Genomic DNA, 10,654 nt, shown 5'->3' on the forward strand with positions numbered 1-10,654 from the left:
TTTCGTGACGTCACGCAACTGGCAATTGTAGTTTCCTGAATTGACGGTTAAATCAATTGTTCAAACAATAACGGTCACGGCTCGACCAATTCCCCTTGGTGTTTACTTTCTAAATGTAAACAAGTATTTGTGTACGCCACAGCGTGGGTTTGTCCTTGCTTTGAAGGTTAAAAGTGATGTTTACAGGTGAGACGCAGACTACAAATCCCAGACAACACAAGGCGCCATTGCCTGTGTTGAGGCAAGAGGAGACTCCTTTCAGCTACATTCTTCTTCACTCAGTCTTCTGTTAGGGCGATATCAACTACGTTTCTGACAACCGTCGTTAGAGTTTTTGTTTGCTAGCTTTTGATATTGATATTTGTGTTTTCTTTTTGAAGCCGGCTCTCGTAGAGAGTTAGAAACTATTCGCGCCGCGGTAAACTCATCCTCAGCTGCTCCGTCAGGCACAGCTTGTTAGCTAGTTTACATTAGCCAGCAGCTACCAGTAGATTTACGGCTTATATCCGTGGCTGCCCTGCCAGGTAGATCAGCTAAAGCTGGAGCCGCTGGTCGGCCACAATGGTCTGGTCAGTTCAGCAATTTCAGAGTATTAACATTTGTAAATAATTCGTGTGATTTGGGAACAAAACAACGCAACCTTTGTCTGACTGTGCGCAGCCTGGCTGGTTTGGCCTGTTTCATTGTCTCCGAACATCGAAAACAGACAAGTTGTTTTCCCACTGACAGGAGGTTGTTTGGCTAGTTGGGCTAACTCAGCCGTGTTCGTGTAAACAAAGCCGTCAGCTGTCGTCGCCAGATTATCTTGAAAGCTATATAGTACAATATGGCGCAACACGACCACTCTCATGTAGCCAGTTCACAGAAAGCACTTATGTTGGAGATGAAGAGTCTTCAGGAGGAGCCTGTCGAGGGATTCAAAATAACACTGGTGGACGAGGCTGATCTGTACAACTGGGAAGTGGCCATTTTCGGTCCGCCAAATACTCACTATGAAGGGGGGTATTTTAAGGTAAGATACAACTTAACTGTCCATCTAAGTGAAAATTTGTCTTTGATACATGTGGTAGTTTATGAAACCATTAAAAGATAGATACATAATAACATCACTTACATTGTTTAAATAATAATATACAAATTCTGCCTGTTTCTGACTTCCTTAAAAACATAATCTACAGCACTACTTGCATGGCAGCAGTGGGTCTGCACATATGAAGAAAATATGCGATAATTGTTAAATATCGCGATAACGATATTACAGTTGCGATACATAAACATATATTAAAGTGTATTCTGCCCTTTTGCTCTTTCCAGTATTCTGCTAACATTAATTAAAACTTCTTAAATTAATAAAAGGACATTACTTCCCACGTGGTTTGCAGCTACATATGGATTTCAAGGTATATCGTGATGTAAAAGTTGACAGCTGCTTATTTACAATATTGGAAAAAACAATACAACTGGACTTTAAATCTCCCCTTCATTTTAGTTACTTTCTAAGTGGAGACTTTTTACACATACTTCTGGTAACAAAATGGTTTCAAGTTTCAATTACAGTATTGAAACGTTTGTTTAATCAAAAATAATCCCTCTGTTTTAATTCCTTTAAGGGTCATTTTGACTGATGATAATGTAAATTATGTAATACTGTGAAAACACGATATTTTTGAGACGGTAATTGTACATATTGCAACCCCAGTTCCAACATTCTTTCACTGAACACTGAAACTGAACACAAAAGACACTAATTTGAAAAGAAAAAAAGAATGATAGTTATATTTAAAAGGTTCAGTGGGAAGGATTTAGGGGCACCTATTGGCAGAAATGGTTTATAATATTCATCACTGTATTTTTATTAGTTTATAAGCACCTGGAAATCAGAGTGTTGTTTTTGTTGCCTTAAATTGAGCCATTTATATTTACATACAGAGTGGCCTGCTCCGATGGAGTCCGCCATGTTATTCTACTGGAGCCCTAAATGGACAAACCAAACACTGGCTCCAGATGGGGTTATTTGAGTATTCACATTACCCACTGTAGTTTTTTAACATGCTTGGCACACATGGGAAGTTTCAGTTCTACATCGTCACCTCTAGGTGCCACTAAATCCTTCACACTGGACCTTTAAAGTGCAGTTTCTTTCAACTAGAGACCCCCTTCCTTCCCATTTCCGACCCCTGAACTTGCAAATCGGCTGATACTTAGTACTGATCCAATGCCATTGTGTAAATAAATAAATACCTTAATAAACATCTGTATACCACTAACCCTGTATTGATGTAAAATGATTGCTATCATTGTATGGCATGGTTCAGGTTAAACCCTTTGTAAAACATGAACAAATAATGAATGCCATAGAAACTGGCAAATTTTTGACATTTTTCTTAAAGCTAACGTTACATGATTTGCCTGAAATCAGTTAATTGCTGCTCTAAAACAGTAGTTGTCAGGGGCTGCACAGTGCAACTTACTATGTAGACTGGTGTTTTTGAGCAGCATAGATGAATTCATCCAGGTATGAAACTACTTTAAGTTTATTATTAAATTGCGTGGCATTGGCATAGAGGCATTTCTAATACTGGTATCAGTATTGGAATGACACTACTTTTAACTAACTCAAAAAATCTCTAAGCACAATATTGCAGCCTTTCACAATGTGTTAATTGCACATGTTGACATGGCGATGACAATAAAAAAAAAAAACGACCTAATGTGCGGCCCCAGGCAGCACCACATGAAATCAATGGCAATCAAGTCTGTCAGTAAATGATGTTGTATGATATATTGTAGTAACACAGTGTATGACTTGTTGTGTGTTTCAGGCTCGGATCAAGTTCCCTATAGATTACCCATACTCCCCACCTGCCTTCCGGTTCCTCACCAAGATGTGGCACCCCAACATCTACGAGGTGGCATAGCAACACCCTGATTCTATTTTGTTATATAAAATGTGACGCTCTTTCATGCCCTTATCACTATATTTAATTTAACATCTTTTAGTAGTTGTATGATTCATCTCATAATGAAAGGAGTTGTTTCCTCCTCCTTCTGTTTTTCAGAATGGAGACGTGTGTATTTCTATATTGCACCCTCCAGTGGACGACCCGCAGAGTGGAGAGCTGCCTTCAGAGAGATGGAATCCCACCCAGAATGTCCGGTTAGCACTCTCCCTCTTCATCTCTCCTTTCTGGGTGTTCCTCTTCTTTGAACTCTCTCTGCCACTTCACTGGTTGACCTGACTCAAACCCTCATCACATAACATTTGGCATCAGACGAGTCTTGCCAGACATTGAATCCATATCTGGATATTCAGCACCACATTTGTAATGTGATGTGTTGTTGGCTGGTGCTGTCGCTCGGCATCTCCCTTTGTATGCTGGTTTGTTGTGCAATATTAGTAAGCCTACACAATGTGTGGGTATTACCTCTCAGTGTACACAGGAAAATATTTCAACGGCTTCTTTTAAACAAAAGTGCTTTTTGGTGCATTTCTGTCAGAGGAGCACCATTTCTTCCAAATAATTTATGAAGCAATCATTTATTAAGGGCCACCACATCAGGAAATTCTCCCCCGCTGCTAAAAATAAAAGCTGCACCTTAACTGAACCCACCTAACTCTGACTCAGTCACACACAAAATGAGACCAGTCTCTATAAATAATGTTGCAATAAAAATACAATTAACAGGTGTGAAATAATTATAACGTTAATTGACCAGTTGGCAACACTTCACTTTGAATCACCTATTTAGCATTTATAGTGGTATATTAGAAAATTGCAATTACTGTGTAGCTGTAAGCAGATATAAATGTTTGTTAATGTATTTGTCAACAACCATAACTCCTACTGTGGGCACCAATAAGTGGAGGCTGATAATGTATGGCAATATACTGAAATGCACTTGTAATAGAAGAAGTTCTAAGTGTTGATGAATACTGTACGTACATTAATACTTAATTAAATACACAGTGGCTCACCTGGTAAAGCCAAACCATTAATGTTTAGTCTTTACCACAGCAGCTCAGGTTCAGTTCCAGCCTGGGCCCTTTGCTGCATGTCATCCACCCTCTATCCCCTGCTCCTCCTGTCCTAAAAAAGTCCTTATAACTACATACATAAACGGTATAATCTGTTATAGACCATTTTTTTCCTGCTTGTCAATGCTTAATAGGGGATTTAATGTAAAGGTTTGCCTGTTTGTTGACAGATAGAACTTAATCAGACACGAGGAAGAGGGTCGATTATATATGGAGTGTCTATTTGCGTCCAGATGAGAACAGTCACACTGCAGCTATTCGGCTATTTACACTCACCCCTACAATGCGTTGTTATGGACAGGGTTCCCGTGGATCCTTAAAAAGCCTTAAAAGGCACTGAATTCATTAATCTAAAAATAAGGCCTTAATTGGCATTAAAATTTCTTAAATCAGTCTTTCAAAAGTCTTAAAAATGTTAACACATGGTAAGTAGGATTTTATGATTGTAATTAGTCTCAAATCTAAAAATAATAGGTAACATTTATTTTTTTTAAATAATTTGCTGAATAGCAGTAACGTCACACAATCACGAGAGCAGAACCAACAAAACAGTGATGTGTTTGCGGCCGTGACTCTCAGAGCAGATGCACGTCAGTCATGTAGCAGTCGGACCACATGGGAAAGTTTAAATTTAATGAAAATTGGCTGTCCAACAAAGATTTTTCTGGATGGCTGAAACCGGTACCAGGCAATTTATACAAGGCACGGTGTATTTTGTGCAAGAAATGTTTCAGAATCGTCATGATGGGAATCAAGGCAGTGGAGTCCCACATGTACATTGCGAAACACAAAGCCTCAAAATCAAGCTGTCAACAAACGCCAGGTATTTCACGGTTCTGCTCTCGTCTCTACCGTGCCTCCACCCCCATCTCCGATATCAACAACCGGGACAGCAGCACCAAATCTCCGGACAATGTCCGGGTGCATGCCTACGCTAAAAGTAGAGGTACTGTGGTGTCTGAACGCCATGACAAAACACCAATCACACTAGGGCTGTCAAAAGCACCATGAAATTGATTTAGAATATTTTCGAATTAATTATTGTTTTTATTTTTTTATTTATTTATTTATTTATTTATCTTTTTTACAGAAAAACACAAAAAATAAGATGCTTATTGTTGACGCAATATGAACGTGACACTCTGACACATTCTGACCTCACTGAAGTGGCAGGTATGACCATCTTCTGCCTCGCTATCTGAGCAATGTTTGGATACTTCAGTACGCGCACCACAACAGTGGATCCTGGTCGGCTCGCAGTGGTGTCTCATTCTGGAAATGTTTCATCTCTTCTTCAAAAAGGGTAGGCAGGGAGGCAGCAGGTGCACCACTCTCCCTGTATGTCTCCCCGAACAGGTCACATATCGCGGACAGCGCAGTGGGTGGTGTTGGCGCAGCGGGCTCCTCCGTCAGCGCCTCTCCCCCCCTCGCTGCGACCCTGTCTGGCCCGGCTTGTGCGCGAGCCATCTCCGCCCGAACGGGATTCGCCGTGATATACAACATTATTGATAGTATTAATTAGTTAGTAATGATATTCAAATTATCAAATTTAGGTTTGAACTTATAAAAAATATATATATTCGAATATATTTCGAACTTCGAATTTTTTTTGACAGCCCTAAATCACACAAATCAAATGAGGGAGTTTTTTCATTTGTGTTGATTGTGTCGTTGGTCTTAAATTTCATTTCAAGTGGCATTAAAAAAGTCTTAAAAAGTCTTAAATTTAACTTGCCTTAAGCTGTAGGAACCCTGTATGGATCTCCCTGCATGCTGTGATTGGCTTGTACTCATCACGTTGATGTGTGGAAGTCAGAAGGGGTTAGGATCAGGGCAAAGAGGTCAAGGTTAGGGCTAGTACTAGCTAATTTGGCATATTCTTTGAGTAATAATGTACTGCCATATAGTCAGGTGACATAGTATAGAGATTGACAGAGTCCATGGAGGGAGTAAGACGTGGTGGATGAATGGGTCAAGCTCTGGACTTTGGGGGTCGACTCCCGTGTGAGTCAACATTGGCCTGTCATTTTTAGACTTTGTACATAAACGTTAGCAGAATATTTTTATGTTGCCAGGAAGCCCAGAAACATACGCCTAGGTGCTAAAAGCAGATTATATATTCTAGAGATACCCATCCCGATGCTGTGGTTTTGAGTATCAGCCGATACCGATCCGATACCATGGTTGACCTAAAAAGCTATATACCTTTACATGTAGAACAGAAAAGACTAGCGGCATCAGGCATTGATGACTACGCAGTTCTTTCCTAAGATAAAATGAAACAAGATGAAACAGATTAATGCAATGATGAACTATTTATTTTTAACAAAAATAAACAATTGTGCAACAGTGGTTGAAATAGTGTGAAATATCTAAACACAGCATATTCTCTCCTTCGCTCCATGACGTATGACGTAGCTCGTGTCGCAATAGATTTAAAGGGAAAGGATCGCCTCAGGTGTAGGTTGCGTTTTCTGATACCTGATCCATCTATTTTGATGATATCGGTGCCGATATTCGATCCAGGTATCGAATCGGCGCATCCCTAATATATTCCATATTTGCTAAACCGATAATTATTGTGTTTATAGCCTGTTAAAACAGCCGTATGGAGAAACCTCTGTATCACCTGGTAGAGAGTGCGGCCCATATAGGCTGAGTCCTTTGCAGCGGATGGGTTCGATTCCAACCTGCGGCCCACTGCTGCATGTCATTCGCCCACGCTTTCTCCCCCCTTTGCTGTCCATCCTCAGCTGTACTGTCAATAAACGCAAAGGCAAGGCAGCTTTATTTGTATAACACATTTCACGTACCAGGGCAATTCAAAGTGCCTTACAGAGCAATAGTATATAAAACATGATAAAGGATGCAGGAAAGAGTAAAGAGGAAGAAGTCACCATTAAAATTAGCAGTGCATATGAGGTGCAGAGATGAAAAGATGATTTAAAATTGAGTTTAAAATTAATTTTGGAGTCTTTACAGGGTGGAGTAGGCAGTTTAACAGAGGAAAGTTTTTAGCTTTGACTTAAAAGTGGCCAGAGTCCAGGCTTGTCTAACATCATCTGAGAGGTTAAAGGCAAAAACCTGCCCAAAAAATAATCTCTTTAACACTGATAATAATCACTCACCTTTGTGTTCGCTCTCAGGACCATTTTGCTAAGTGTGATCTCACTGCTGAATGAACCCAACACCTTCTCTCCTGCCAACGTGGACGCCTCCGTCATGTACCGCAAGTGGAGGGACAGCAAGGGCAAGGACCGCGAATATGTCGAGATCATCAGGTAAACAGTCGCTCATTATTATCACTGTCACTTACGAAGAGTAGACCAGATTTAAAGAGCCTCTTTTTCATGAGTCAGTCATCATATATTCTTTGATATCTCCCCCAGGAAACAGGTAGTGGCCACCAAAGCAGAAGCTGAGCGCGACGGTGTGAAGGTGCCCACTACACTGGCCGAGTACTGCGTCCGCACACGCGCCCCGGCCCCCGACGAAGGCTCCGACCTCTTCTATGACTATTACTATGACGACGACGACGTGGAGGGCGAGGACGGCGACTGCTGCTACGATGAGGACGACTCGGGTACGGAGGAGTCGTGACATGCTTTTCCTGACAACATCCCTCAACCTAGCTGACATACTTCTTGGTCTATAGCCATGAAAGATTTGAAGCTTCCCTCTTCTAAACCAATGAAAAGAGCTGTTTTTTCCTGAGCCTCTGAGTTCTTTTCGGAGTCGTGCACCGTTGCGGAAGGGTCAGACCTGGTAAAATATTTGCACCAGCACAAAAGTCACCAGTTTCTTCAGTCTTGCAGACATGATCATTTCCATTATCACCTAAAACCTTACATTGAGAACTTAATCCTGTTGAGTCGTCCAGTCCCCTGTACAGTATCTAATATTGTGGGGTTAATACCACTTTTAACAACAGCAACATTTGCACTGGTGCAAACACTTCCAAACTTTGCTCAGCCTCTCTCTTGCATATCTTTATTTCCCTAATTGTAACTGGGTGTTGCTCACCAGTAGTTGGTCTCGCAGACTGACAGAAGATTGAGGACTTCAAGCAGCCTGTTTGTGCCGAACAATCTTCTGCAAATCCATCGAATCAGACATTTACAAGTTTCACGGTCTCGCTTCGGTATGACGGGATGTCACGGGACGATGCTTTCAAAGTTCTTGTGCATGCCAGAACATCATCGGAAGCTTCCTGTCCCTTTTTACAGACGGACTGTTCACCAACATCAATGATCCGTTTTCAGCTCGGTGAGAAGACAGACTTGTGTTGAACCCAGAGAACTTTGTATCTGGAGGACCGGCTGCCAAGCTGAGTCAAATCCTCATGTGGACATTTTTGGTAACATGAACTTGCTGTGTTTCTTCTGGTTACTGTTGGATGTGTTTCTCTGTCATTTTGAGTGTGGGGGGTTGTGTTATTTGAAGTAGCTCAGATTTAAGAGTCATGTAGGGACGTTTTTTGGGGGTTGGGGGAGGGCTGAACTAATTACTGATCAGAATTGTATTTCTCCTCAGGTTTGCTTGCTAAGAGGCCTGACGGAGCCAAAGACGTACAGCAGTGTAAAAGAAAGCCCAAAACATTTTCTGACCGTTTGTTGTATCCTTGTCTTTGTTTGCTCTCTGGCAGGCTTTGTTATTTTAGTCTTTCTTTGGTTAGACATTATGCCTGCAGTCTTTTTGCTTGAGAATGATTTATGTGATGAGATTATTAGGTTTGATTAGCAAAAAAAAAAAAAAAAAGCTTCTGTAGGAAAAGTGTCTGTCAAAAGGTGTTGTTGCAGTATCAGTCGGGAGTCTCAAAGTGTTTCAGCCCTGGAAGTGAAAGAGAACAAGGCCGCCGTGTTTTCATTTCTATCCTTTGTGTCAGCAGGGAGTGGTTTTGCTATGATTTTTAGAGTGCATGGGTCTCCTCTGTGTGTATTTCTGCATCAGCAATATTGATTGTTTAATTTACTCAAATTAGGACTTCATACTGAATTTCTCAGGATAATGAATTACATATGACAAAACAGTTAAGACAAGCAACTCTTTTCCTCTCGCAGGTGGTCTACAGAGTTGGTTTACAGCTTCAGCAGGAACCATAACTGATATGCACATGTAGCTGTATGGATGATCACCGTATTGTTTTATTCACCTGTGTTTATTTTTTATTTTCGGCTATTTAAAACTGAAAAATAAAGATTTATTGAAAAAGAATGCACAGTCTTTTGGTTGCACTTTAAGCATGTCTTTTAGTAACCAAAACATTTATTCACCTTTGATTTTATTTAAACTGTTCGCCTATTTTTATAACGGCTCATATATGTTTATGAGCTTTTCCTTTTTATACTAAAGGAAAAGTATGATAACTGGGGTCGGAGGCATCAGTGTTTTGGTTGTCCGTTGGTCCCACTCTTGTGAACGTGATATCCCAAAAATACTTAAAGGGATTTTTTTCAAATTTGGCACAAACATCCAATTAAATTTCAGTGGTCAAAGGCCAAGGTCATTGTAATCTTGTCTGTCTCGTTATATCTCAAGAACACCTTGAGGGAATTTCTTCAAATTTGGGACAAACATCCACTTTGACTCAGCGATGAACTGATTAGATTCACTGGTGCCTCAGAAAACATGTTTTTGGCCATAACCCAAGAATACGCTAATTACAACAACATTTCACATAGTGTAAAACTTAAATTAGTAGCCTGGGTTACTAAATGTAAATGTAAATGTACTTTATTTATATAGCCCTTTACAACAACCCACAGGTGAACCAAAGTGCTTTACAGAATATAACACAATTAAAACACAGAATAAAAGTATTGCCACACTACTGGGTATTAAAGGCCATCCTGAATAAATAAGTTTTAAGTCTTGATTTAAATACTTAAATCACTGAACTCAACAGGCCTTTAATTCCTTTTACACAAAACTGTTGCTCAGCAAAGATGGGAAATACAATCAAATTGTTTATTTAAACCAGTGCAGATATTACTTGTATAAAAGTTAGGCTTTGATTGGCATATTAATTATGTTATGACACTTGTGTTGGGGCACTTGAAGATAACAGCACCCAACATACCAACACAACACCACTTTATCCTGTTAAAACAATGTTCATAAGTGATTTCATTTTATTAAAAACACTTTTGATACTTTTGATCGGTGCACCTTTACAGACTAAAGGAATATAAATTACTTAACAGATAACTGAGGGATGGCCACTACTCTGACTTAATGACAGCTTCATTCTTTGTCATGCCGATAAATCTGAGCTAACCATACACCCAAAGAACTCTATAAAAATAACTGCTTGGTAACCAGACCAGGCCTCTGTTTGAGACAGGTGATTATTTGTCAAAATGTGTAGCTACACCAGGCCGGAAAAGGGGACTGAGCATTAAATTGTGACTAGTCTTTTAATTGAAGTTTAACGATTAATGTGGAGTAGAATAAAATGATGCAGTAATGAAATTTTATATCCAAAGCTAAGGGTCTGCAAAAACATGTTTCCATTCATTATTAAACGCCATAACTCGGGCAGACATTTGGTCAGACACTGAACTGGGGACACTAACTTTGAGCATCCACCTTGAAACTTAAGTGCTTGTATAGATCTTA

At 40.1% G+C, this 10,654-nt stretch overlaps 1 protein-coding gene across 1 annotated transcript; it reads left to right on the forward strand.

Moving 5' to 3' along the window:
- Window positions 1-214: 214 nt before the first annotated feature.
- On the forward strand, window positions 215-9,233 carry cdc34b (cell division cycle 34 homolog (S. cerevisiae) b). Its single transcript, XM_049598257.1, has 5 exons — window positions 215-1,012; window positions 2,823-2,909; window positions 3,060-3,157; window positions 7,183-7,317; window positions 7,426-9,233. The coding sequence occupies exons 1-5, from the start codon at window positions 827-829 to the stop codon at window positions 7,634-7,636; spliced, it is 717 nt and encodes a 238-aa protein (XP_049454214.1). The 5' UTR covers window positions 215-826; the 3' UTR covers window positions 7,637-9,233.
- Window positions 9,234-10,654: the final 1,421 nt, after the last annotated feature.

This window comes from Epinephelus fuscoguttatus, linkage group LG15, assembly GCF_011397635.1.
Source record: "Epinephelus fuscoguttatus linkage group LG15, E.fuscoguttatus.final_Chr_v1".
NCBI classification, from domain to species: Eukaryota; Metazoa; Chordata; class Actinopteri; order Perciformes; family Serranidae; genus Epinephelus; species Epinephelus fuscoguttatus.

Bases quoted from the DNA above. Each gene is read 5' to 3' on its own strand.
- cdc34b (XM_049598257.1), top strand. From the start codon at position 827: ATGGCGCAACACGACCACTCTCATGTAGCCAGTTCACAGAAAGCACTT. The intron at 1,013-2,822 runs GTAAGATACAAC...TGTGTGTTTCAG, and splicing joins ATGAAGGGGGGTATTTTAAG to GCTCGGATCAAGTTCCCTAT. The intron at 2,910-3,059 runs GTGGCATAGCAA...TCTGTTTTTCAG, and splicing joins GGCACCCCAACATCTACGAG to AATGGAGACGTGTGTATTTC.